This window comes from Erythrolamprus reginae, chromosome 2 (genome assembly GCF_031021105.1).
Source record: "Erythrolamprus reginae isolate rEryReg1 chromosome 2, rEryReg1.hap1, whole genome shotgun sequence".
In the NCBI taxonomy this organism is placed as follows: Eukaryota; Metazoa; Chordata; class Lepidosauria; order Squamata; family Dipsadidae; genus Erythrolamprus; species Erythrolamprus reginae.
In genome coordinates, this window is record NC_091951.1 from 45,907,261 (window position 1) to 45,919,617 (window position 12,357).

The 12,357-nt window shown below is 44.0% G+C and overlaps 1 protein-coding gene across 1 annotated transcript; it reads right to left on the reverse strand.

The window, feature by feature from the left end:
• Positions 1-1,804: 1,804 nt before the first annotated feature.
• NDUFAF3 (NADH:ubiquinone oxidoreductase complex assembly factor 3) lies at positions 1,805-11,531 on the reverse strand. The gene is made up of 5 exons (XM_070735715.1): positions 11,417-11,531; positions 7,606-7,804; positions 6,007-6,073; positions 5,764-5,864; positions 1,805-2,813 (listed from the first exon to the last, which is right to left on the reverse strand). Exons 1-5 carry the CDS (start codon positions 11,485-11,487, stop codon positions 2,718-2,720), a joined length of 534 nt encoding a protein of 177 aa, XP_070591816.1. The 5' UTR covers positions 11,488-11,531; the 3' UTR covers positions 1,805-2,717.
• Positions 11,532-12,357: the final 826 nt, after the last annotated feature.

Sequence of the window (12,357 nt, forward strand, 5' to 3'; positions counted from 1 at the left end):
TATCTGTAGCACTAATTACAGCAGCCTCACCCAACCACAGGTGGCCTCATTTTCTCTTGTAATAATCCTTCAGTTGTTGTCTCCTATGCCTCACTCTACGCATGTGTGGGTGTGTCATTAATTCTTGTTCAGTATCCAGGGATGATACAGATGATTGACCTCCTCCTGGGCTGTCTCCCAAACTCCCCTCTTCCCTGTCACTCATGCTTCCGTGGTCAGAGGAGGCTTCGTCGGCAGATTCCATCGGGAGCAAAACAGGCCTGCGGCATGTGGATGTTTCCCCCACATCCACCTACACATTCCTTAGGGCAGGAGCTGGGCCAGAGCTAACCACAACAGGTTCAAGAGGTCTTGGAGTAGAATCTGAGCTTTCATTGATAGGAGTCAGTCAGTCCTTCAATTGCAGTGATGGCGCAGTGGTTAGAATGCAGAGGTTAGAGACTGCGCACCTCCATCACCTATTTCAGGGTTCAACACAGATGCTCAATAGGGTTTAGGTCTGGAGACATGCTTGACATCACCTTTACTTCAGCTTCTTTAGGAAGACATTGGTCATTTTGAAGGTGTGTTTGGGGTAGTTATGTTAGAATACTGCCGTGTGGCCCACCCTTTGGAGATGTGTATGTATATTCTCCTCCTCCTCCTATTGACCTTTTCCGGGTCCCATTGACGAAACAATGTCGTCTGGCGGGACCCAGGGGAAGCCTTCTCTGTGGCGGCCCCGACTCTCTGGAATCAACTCCCCCTGGAGATTAGGATTGTCCCCACCCTCCTTGTCTTTCGCAAACTCCTTAAAACCCACCTCTGCCATCAGGCATGGGGAAATTGATTCCCCTGGGCCGTTTCCGTTTTATGTATGATTTGTCTGAGATGTATGACTGTTTTTTTTATATTAAGGGTTTTAAATTGCTTTTAATTATTGGATTTGTACTGTTTTGGTGTTGTGAGCCACTCCGAGTCTTTGGAGAGAGGCGGCATACAAATATAATAATAATAATAATTATTATTATTATTATTATAATTATTATTATTATTATTATTATAACAATGCAACACAGCAAACGAGATCACTATGCTGGATTTCGTATTTCATCACCAGTCGGGTGCTTCCCAAGCACCTAGGACTGCGTGATGTAGCGGCGAATTATGTTTGCTGATCCCAGTAAAGCAGCCTTTTGCAATTGACAGGTGGAGATTTTGTCAATTCCGATGGTTTTCAAATGTCCGCTGAGATGCTTTGGCACTGTGCCCAGCATGCCAAGCACCACCGGGACCACTTTCACTGGCTTATGCCAGAGTCGTTGCAGCTCGATTTTCAGATCTTCATATTTCATTAATTTCTCTAGCTACTTCTCAATTCTGCTGTCTCCTGAGATTGCAATGTCGATAATCCATACTTTCTTTTTCTCCACAATCAGGATGTCTGGTGTGCTATGTTTCAAAATTCGGTCAGTCTGAAATCCCACAGTAGTTTTGCTTGCTCATTTTCGACCACTTTTTCGGGCTTATGATTGCCACTAGTAGATGGTAGTTCTGGCACAAGTTCCAGTGGCTCATCTGTGCCACAGCATCGTGTCTATGCTTGTAGTCAGTCTGTGCGATCTTTTTGCAGCAGCTGAGTATGTAATGGTGATGATGATGATGATGATGATTATTTATTGGATTTATATGCCACCTCTCTCAGAGGATTCTGATATACATACACACACACACACACATGAAGGCAAACTGCCCTCCCCCAGTGGGTCGACTTCTAGGGAGGCACAGGATGCCATAATTGCCACATCAAAATGAAGCAACGGAGTTTTCTCAATGAGACGACCTCGATTGAATCAAGATCTCTCCTTTTATTGTATTTTACTTTTCCTGACATGTGGTACAGAATAACCAATTCGCGAACGCCACATACATTAAGCCATCCTCCAACTACCATTCACTCATGCGCTGTATAAGGCAACCTCCTCGTGACTTCCCTATAGATAATTAACGGAAGCTCCATTCATTGCCTTTTCCTGGATTGTGTGTTTACTGGTGATTAGCAAAGGAATGAGAGTAAAGCGTATATTTCCTTATATGGAAGTTAGCTATAGGTTTTCTTCATGTTGTATATCAAGTTAATTATTTTCCACGTGGTCATGGATTCTGCAGCTTGCTTACTCAGCCTGGACTTTGCTGCCTTTCCATAGAGGAAGAATAAGGTTTATACAGCACCCATTAGGCTAAAACATCACCCTTCAGCAATATTCCATCCCAATGTTCAGTGCCTATGAACCTATGATTACAACACACACACAAATTAGATCACAGAGTGGGTAGAGAAGCCCACGTTAAAAACATCATCTCAAAGACTATAAATCAATTTTGGACAAATAATTTTATTTCAGTGTACCCAACAGATTTCTTCCAAGGCCAGCAATTCACAAACAGCCCACAGTTGTTTCAGACAACAACGAGATTCCAAGGCAGTGGTGCCTGAAAAAGGCCTTCTTTTCCACACCGGGCTCACGCTGCACTGCAAGGAAGAGCGTCCTACCTCAGATCTCGCTTTAAGCCTGGGGGAAAAAAATCCAGCTCTTTTGGTGACGGTTGCAGCTGACGTTTGTCTGTGACTGGGGGAAGCAGCTGATAGACCCTTGAAGGGGAGGGCAGCCATGACGGTAGAGTCTCTTTCTCTGGCCTGCTTAGAATGCCTCTCGTCTCGTCTCGCCCTTAAAGCCTTATTTAAACATGGCAGCAGGCGTAGGAGGTATGAGTCCAGCAGCTGTGACACGTCGTTCGCTTACCAGGTGGTTGAAAACGGCACAAGCATTAGGCTATGGAGCCAAAGAGATGAGGAATAATAAAAGAATTAGCACAGCTGGAAAGAACCTTGGAGGTTTTCTATTCCTGCTCAAGCAGGAAACCCTGTATCAGTGGTTTTCAACTTTTCTAATGCCGCGACCCCTTAATACAGTTCCTCATGTTGTGGTGACCCCCAACCATAAGCCTAGCGTCAATTCCCCCAAACCTAGAGCAGAGTACAAGTACAAAGAGTACAAAGAGTAAAGTAGGGTAGGGTAGAGCGGAATGGAATAGAAACATAGAAAAATAGAAGATTGACGGCAGAAAAAGACCTCATGGTCCATCTAGTCTGTCCTTACACTGTTTCCTGTATTTTATCTTACAATGGATATATGTTTATCCCAGGCATGTTTAAATTCAGTTACTGTGGATTTACCAACCACCTCTGCTGGATGTTTGTTCCAAGCATCTACTCCTCTTTCAGTAAAATAATTTTTTCTCACGTTGCTTCTGATCTTTCCCCCAACTAACCTCAGATTGTGCCCCCTTGTTCTTGTGTTCACTTTCCTATTAAGAACACTTCCCTCCTGAACCTTATAACATATTTAAATGTTTCCATCATGCCCACCCCCCTTTCCCTTCTGTCCTCCAGACTATACAGATTGAGTTCATTAAGTCTTCCCAGATAAGTTTTATGCTTAAGACCTTCCACCATGTTTGTAGCCCGTCTTTGGACCCGTTCAATTTTGTCAATATCATTTTGTAGGTGAGGTCTCCAGAACTGAACACAGTATTCCAAATGTGGTCTCACCAGCGCTCTATATAAGGGGATCACAATCTCCCTGTTCCTGCTTGTTATACCTCTAGCTATGCACCCAAGCACCCTACTTGCTTTCCCTACCGCCCGACCACACTGCTCACCCATTTTGAGACTGTCAGAAATCACTACCCCTAAATCCTTTTCTTTTGAAGTATTTGCTAACACAGAACTGCCAATACAATACTCAGATTGAGGATTCCTTTTCCCCAAGTGCATTATTTTACATTTGGAAACATTAAACTGCAGTTTCCATTGCTTTGACCATTTCTCTAGTAAAGCTAAATCATTTACCATATTACAGACCCCTCCAGGAATATCAACCCTATTGCACACTTTAGAGTCATCGGCAAATACAGTTAATACAGTTTCTCATGTTGTGGTGACCCCCAACCATAAGCCTAGCGTCAATTCCCCCAACAGAGCTTTATGCTGATTGGCAGGAAGGTCAGAGGGACACTCACACTGTAAACGCCTGATTGGTCGGATTGTAAAAATACATTCCAAGGCGCCAGAATAGAAACTTCAGTTCCTAACACCATGAGAAATTTGTCTTTTCCGATGGTCTTAGGCGACCCCTGTGAAACAATTGTTCAACCCCCAAAGGGGCCCTAACCCCAAGGTTGAGAACCACTGGCCTATATGGTTGTCCAATTGCTCCGAGTCTTCGGAGAGGGACGGCATACAAATCTAATAAATTATTATTATTAAATTATTCTTTTTCTTCAAAACCTCCAATACTGGAGGCAACTCCTTCCACTGATTTAATTGCTTTAACTCTCAGGAAATTTATCCTTAGTTCTAGGTTGGTTCTCCCCTTGATTAGTTTCCACCCATAAGAAGCATAAGTTACAGCTGGGCAAGTTCAAAGCCAGCAGGGAAAAATGCACCGCAAGGAAAGGAATCAGCGTGGAGAAAAAGACGAGTATCCATTTTCATTGCTAGTTCATGCTTTAGCAAATCACTACATGCCAATGCCCATGGAGGAAAAGAGCAATGCAAATTCCATTGCAGAATGCTAAAGGCATTACGGCCAAATTTTCTGGCACATGCAATGCAAACAAAGACTTCTTGAGATTAAAAAAAAAACCCTCCATGTGCATTTCTCTGCACTTTAAAGAAACAAATCATGAGGACTAGACGTATGCAACCTAAATTAGAGCAGAGTAGAAAGAGTAAAGTAGGGTAGGGTGGAGCGGAATGGAATAGAAACATAGAAGATTGACGGCAGAAAAAGACCTCATGGTCCATTTAGTCTGCCCTTATACTGTTTCCTGTATTTTATCTTAGGATGGATATATGTTTATCCCAGGCATGTTTAAATTCAGTTACTGTGGATTTACCAACCACGTCTGCTGGAAGTTTGTTCCAAGCATCTACTACTCTTTCAGTAAAATATTTTCTCACGTTGCTTCTGATCTTTCTCCCAACTAAACTCACATTGTGCCCCCTTGTTCTTGTGTTCACTTTCCTATTAAAAACTCTTCTCTCCTGAACCTTATTGAACCCTTTAACATATTTAAATGTTTCGATCATGTCCCCCCTTTTCCTTCTGTCCTCCAGACTATACAGATTGAGTTCATTAAGTCTTTCCTGATAAATTTTATGTTTAAGACCTTCCACCATTTTTGTAGCCCGTCTTTGGACCCATTCAATTTTATCAATATCTTTTTGTAGGTGAGGTCTCCAGAACTGAACACAGTATCCCAAATGTGGTTTCACCAGCGCTCCATACAGTGGGTTCACTGTCTCCCTCTTCCTGCTTGTTATACCTCTAGCTATGCAGCCAAGCATCCTACTTGCTTTCCCTACCGCCTGACTGCACTGTTCACCCATTTTGAGAGTGTCCGGAATCACTACCCCTAAATCCTGCTCTTCTGAAGTTTTTGCTAACACAAAATTGTGTTTTGCTAACACAAAATAGAGTAAAGTAGAGTAGAGGAATGGGAACAACAGATTTAGGCAGGAAACCCCTATACAAAGAATGTTAAGCATGCCGAACACTGCAGCAGGCTGTGAGGTTTCATGCTGTCTGTGCCACCCAACTTTTTTTATTTTGAGGTTTCATGAAATCTGGAACAAGAAGAAAACTCTATTGCGTCGCTTTCTCCCCCTAATCTTTCTCGCTATCTGCTTCTTCCTGTCCTTACCACACCATCTCTTACCGTGCTTTGTACTTCCACAGCAATCCCACGTTGCCGCAAACATTTTAGGATATCGGGATCCAGCCTCTCTATTTTGGCTCCTGTTCCTAGGACCACGATTTCTAGGCCAACCAACAGGGGAAGGCAAGGAAGGATAGTGAGATGACACAGTCTCCTTAAGGCCGAAACTAAACCAAAAAAAACAGAAACCCCCCCCCCCACCCTCTTAAAACCCATCCCAAGATCCACAAGGGGTTTTTGTACCTATTTTGGGTTCCAGCATATAGAACAGCACAAGACTCTCCGGGCTAATATCTTTATATGTGCCAATCTGGAATTTGAAACAAAATAATGAGAGACCAATTCTTCCAATAGCAAATATACAAGCATAACAAAAAAGCAGGTATTTCTCCACCTGGACCACTTGAAAATGTGTAACTGTGACTTCAATGACCGGAATTCTCCAGCTGGCATGTTGGCGTCGACACATCTTGTAGCCAAGATTGAGAAATACTGCTTTATTAATTTTTTAAGATTTTATACATTTTCTCTTTACATACATAAGTGCTTTGTGAACAGCGTATTGTCCGGATCAATTTTCTTACATAAGGTTACTTTTCCAGTCCCTAATCTCTACTTATATTATCCAATGAGAAGCACTGTTTTAAATGGACTATGTTATTGTATGAGCAGAGTAATTCTTGTTTATTAAGGTTAAGCACACACAAACGTTTAGATTGATATTGGTTGTGAATAGCTACTCAGCCACACACAGATATACTATCATGAATTAAAGTTCACTTTGAGAAATAACATATTCAGATAAACAGTCTAAAATCATACACATATTATTAATATTGATTGTTTCTTCATTGCTTATTTGACCCCTATGACAATAATTAAGTGTTGCACCTCATGATTCTTGACAAATCTATATTTTCTTTTTTATTATTATTATTATTAATAATAATAATAATAATAATAATTAGGTTTGTATGCTGCCCCTCTCTGCAGACTCGTGGCGGCTCACAGTAGTAATAAAACAATATACAATAACAAATCTAATATTAAAAGTCTAAAATGTACACTGAGAGCATATGCACCAGACAAATTCCTTGTGTGTCCAATTCACACTTGGCCAATAAAGAATTCTATTCTATTCTATTCTATTCTATTCCATTCCATTCCATTCTACTATGATGGAAGTTCCTATCATTAAGCCAGGACTCACTGTAAATGGATATAAGGAAAAATATATTAAAATTAGAAAATACAGTGGTACCTCTACTTATGAACTTAATTCATTCTGTGACTTAATTCTTCTTAAGTAGAAACGTTTGTAAGAAGAAGCAATTTTTCCCATAGGAATCAATGTAAAAGCCAATAATGCATGCGATTGGGGAAACCACAGGGAGGATGGAGGCCCTGTTTCCTCCCAGGAGATTCCTAGAGAGGCCCCACGGAGGCTTCCCCACACCTTTTCCGGCCCTGTTTCTTCCCAGGAGATTCCTAGAGAGGCCCCATGGAGGCTTCTCCTGCCTTTTCCGGCTCTGTTTCCTCCCAGGAGATTCCTAGAGAGGCCCCACGGAGGCTTCTCCTGCCTTTTCCGGCCCTGTTTTCTCCAAAGAGATTCCTAGAGGCCCCACGGAAGCTTCTCCCTGCCTTTTCCGGTTACAGATTCGGAGGCTCGGGTTTCTAAGTAAAAAATGGTTTTTGAGAAGAGGCAAAAAAATCTTGAACTCCCGATTCTTATCTAGAAAAGTTCGTAAGTAGAGGCGCTCGGAGGTAGAGGTACCACTGTATATATCCTGAATGGAAGAGATTCACGTATCACTTATTAAGGAACTGAAAAACTTTACTCACATTCCACTGCAGGATTGCTTGTGGCAAAATAGCGCAAGGGCCTATCACGTTGGTCCCACTGACGATGAAACCATAATTATTGTGATCTTCAATAAACATGATGTTTGGGGATTCTCTTTCCAAACGATGGAGTGTTGTTTTCTGGAGATGCTCATCATCGGAAGGCGTGAGGCGATGATTTCGCTGAGGCTGCCTGAATCTGGAGTGGGAACACGAGAAAATAGCAGTAGGCCTGACCAGTAAGCCAAGGCGTCAGTTAACCAACAACATTTTTACTAGATGTTACATGAATTACTGAATTGAAGGGCTGCCCCCTGGAGTTTATTTATTTATTTATTTGATTCGACTTCTATGCCGCCCAATCCCGAAGGATTTAGGGCAGCTTAATACAAAAACAATAAAAAAAGAAGTCAAATATACAATCTAAAACCATAAAACCCTGATTAAAACCTCTAATAAAATATCAAGAGAATATCCATGCATACCATTCATACAATTTGGCTACGATAGTTGTTAATTCATGCCCCCCCCCCAGCGTGCACATCCCCTCCCAAGATTTTGCTTCTGCACATGTGCACAAAGCAAAAATACGCTGGGAAATGTGTGTGTGCATGCAAAAGAACCAAAGCTTCGTGCGCAGCACACTGTGCAATACTGATGTATCATCCTCTACCACAGTGATTTTCAACCTTTTTTGAGCTGCAGCACATTTTTTACATTTATAAAATCTTGGGGCACATTGGAGGGGGAAGGGGGGGCTAAAAAAAGGTTGGACAAAAAAAATCTCCCTTCTTTCCTCTTTCTTTCTCTCTCTCTCCGTCCCTCTTTGTTTCTCTCTTTTTTCCTTCCTCTTTTTTGCTCTTTCTCCCTCCCTCCCTCCCTCCCTCCATGTCTTTCTCTCTCCCTCCTCCCCCTCTCTTTCTCTCTCTCTCTTGCTTTCTTTCTTTCTTTCTCTCTTTCTCTTTCTTTCTCTCTCTTGCTTTCTTTCTCTCTGTCTCTCTTGCTTTCTCTCTCTCTCTTTCTTTCTTTCTTTCTCTCTCTCTTTCTCTCTTGCTTTCTTTATCTCTTTCTCTCTCCCTCTTGCTTTCTTTCTCTCTCTCTCTTGCTTTCTTCCTCTCTCTTTCTCTCTCTCTTTCTCTGTCTCTCTTGCTATCTCTCTCTCTCGTACACCACGCTGGCAACAGCAGTATTGGGCAGTAGCCGCGGAACGGCGGCAGAGCGATCAACTGCGAGTGGGAAGAGCAGCGGCTGGACGTGCTGCAGAACGTCATACATGCTGGCGCTGCGCTGGGCATGGGGCTGGCACCTCCGTCCCGGCCCAGCCAGCGGGCCAGTGCCAGCCCCGCAGCGCCGGCATGTACAGCGTCCAGCAACATGTCCAGCCGCCACTGTCGTGCCTCCGCCCTGGAGCTCCTGCTCACAGCCACTGCCCCCCGGCTACTGTCCGGTGCCGCTGCTGCCAGCGCCCTCCCACTCCCACCCCGCTGGGCCCCAAAGGTCACTTGATGCCGCCGCCGCCAGTAAAGCTCCAGCCAGGCGGGGTGCTGCTGGTGCCTCCATCCTGGAGCTTCCGCTCGCAGCTGCCGCCCCCGGCTACTGCTCGGTGCCACTGCTGCCAGCGCCCTCCTGCCAGGCCCCAAATCTCACCTGCCGTGAAGAAGGCGCGAAAAAGAAGGCGTGAAGAAGAAAGCTCAGCTTCCAGTCTCGAAAGCTGAGCTTTGCGGCATACCTGACCATGTCTCGCATAGTGTGCTGCGGAACACTGGTTGAAAAACACTGCTCTACCATACCGGTAGCAACCCATTACTGGAAGGTATGCATGCTGGTGCGCTTATGCGCGCTTACTGACCTCTTAGGAATCGGGTGAGGTCAATAATATAAGTTGACCTCACTCGATTGGTAAATTGAGAGGTTACCTGTAATTAGAAATGGCTTTGAAAAATGTGTGCATGTAAAACAGTTTATACATGGTATGTTTGTGTGTAGATACAGTTTATACATGGTATGTTTGTGTGCATGCTTGCTTTTAATAATGAGGTTTTTAGTGTTTTTAAATTATTAGATTTGTTCTTACATTGTCTTTGTTGTTGTTGTGAGCCGCCCCGAGTCTATGGAGAGGGGCGGCATACAAATCTAATAAATAATAAAAAGTACAGTGTTCGGAGACTACAAATTGTGCAAAGTACAGCCGCGCAAGCTATAGCGGGACTACCAAGATCTGCCCACATTTCAGCATCACAACATCATAAGCTGCACTGGTTGCCAATTGGTCTCTGGGCCCAATTCAAAGTGCTGGTTAGGGCCTACGAAGCCCTACATGGCTTAGGACCAGATTATCTTCGGGACCATCTGCTACCTCATGTATCCCATCAGCCAGTTAGGTCCCACAGAGTCGGCCTTCTCCAGGTCCCATCAGCCACACAATGTCGACTGGCAGAGCCTAGGGGAAAAGCCTTCTCTGTGGTGGCCCCAGCCCTCTGGAACAAACTCCCTCTGGAGATACATACATTTCATAAAGCTTTAAAACCCTACCTCTACCGGCGGGCATGGGGGCCGTGAGTGATGGGACTGTCTCCGGCCATCACTAGATATGATTGGATTGGACTGGATGAATGTGTGCAAGTGTACATGGAATCTTTTAAAATGTGGGGTTTTTTAGTAAATTTTCATTTATTTATTTATTTATTTTATTTATTGGATTTGTATGCTGCCCCTCTCCGAGGACTCATAACTTTTATAGTTATTTAAATTTCTTATATGTTGTTATATTTAATGTTGTAGGCCGCCCTGAGTCGCCTTGAGAGGGGCGGCATAGAAATCTAATAAATAAATATTTTGATGACTAAATATATATGTTATGATTAGTCAATAGTACGTACTTTGTAAATTTTTTCTTACGTTTGTTTCCTCACCGCCTTGAGAGGGATACAAATCCAAATAAATGAAAATGAAAATGAAATATTTTAAATGTTTCTATTTAATAAAGATTATTTAAAAATAAATAAATAAACCCCCCAACATACACACACCAAACTCCTGCGCTGGGTGAGGAAAGCCCGTTTTTCTTTCCCAGATGATTCCTCTGCTATCTTGACAGGCAGCACATCCTCCGTCAAACCTTAAATCCGATTTAAAATTCAGACTCCCAACGTTGAATTTACAAATCCAACCATAGGACGGTTGCCCGGGCAACTTTCAAAGCCCCAAGTAAACCAAGCGAATTTTTCTTCTTTTTTCTTTCCCCCATTGCATTACCTCACAGGGAAAAAAGAGAGAGATGTAATCCCCCCTGCACAGGCAAGCTCCTACTTAAGAGCAGGGGTAGGTAAAGTTGGCTCTTCTACGACACGTGGACTTCAACTCCCAGAATTCCTGCGCTAGCATGATTGTCTCAGGAATTCTGGGAGTTGAAGTCCACAAGTCATAGAAGAGCCGACTTTGCCTATCTCTGTACTAGGGGGTGGGGGGGTTTTATAGCTACACGTGCAAAGAGTTTGCTCAGCTACCAAGAAGGGAGGGGGAAACGCCCTCCCGCCTTCTCGGGACAAGCTCCTCCCGCCTTTCTCCAGGACGGAGCCGGCTTTTCCCGAGCGCCCCTTTGGAAACGCGGCTTGCTGAGCTTCAGCCAAGGTCAGAGGAGAGACTCAGCTTCCCCCGGAGACGCGCACAGAGCCCGGGCGTTTCTTTGGCGGGCACGGCGGCACCAGACGGGATCCCGGAGAGGAGAGGAGCCTCCTCAGCGTCGGCCCTTCCCCGGGTGCAAAGTGGCGACGGGGCGCTTCTCGGCTGCAGCTCCAAAGGCGACACTGACCTGCGGGCGAAAGCCGGCCTTGCTCCCCACACGAGAGTCGAGCCGAGCGACCGGAGAAGGAGGGCAGCCATCAGAGCAGCGGGAAGGGCGGGCGGGGCCTTGTTCGACACCAGCGCCCTCTAGCGGTCGTCGGAGTGAGGACGCGCAGCTGTCCAGGTCGCCGTGCTCAATAGAATAGAATAGAATCCTTGAATACAGCTCATCTGGAACCCACACCGCATTTAGAAACATAGAAGATTGATGGCAGAAAAAAGCTCTTGGTCTATCTAGTCTACTATTTCCTGTATTAGGATGGATATATGTTTACCCCAGGCATGTTTAAAATCAGTTACTGATGGAAGTTTATTCCAAGCATCTACTACTCTTTCAGTAAAATAATATTTCCTCATGTTGCTTTTGATCTTTCCCCCAACTAACTTCAGATTGTGTCCCCCTTGTTCTTGTGTTCACTTTCCTATTAAAAACACTTCCCTCCTGAATCTTATTTAACCCTTTAACATATTTAAATGTTTCGATCATGTCCCCCCTTTCCCTTCTCTCCTCCAGACTATACAGATTGAGTTCATGTAGTCTTTCCTGATAAGCTTAAGACCTTCCACCATTTTTGTAGCCCGTCTTTGGACCCATTTGGACATAAACCCTCTAGAAAATGTCCAGAGATACTTTACTAGAAGATCCCTTGATTCCTCTACTCACAACAATACTCTACGCAACTAGATTTTACAATCCAAGGTTTAGAAAGTTTAGAACTACGTCGCCTTAAACACGACCTAAGCATAGCTCATAAAATCATCTGCTACAACATCCCACCTGTCAACAACTGCCTCAACTTCAACCACAACAACACACGAGCGCACAACAGATACAAACTTAAAGTAAACCGCTCTAAACGACTGCAGGAAACGCGACTTTAGTAACTGAGTAGCTGAAACATGGAACTC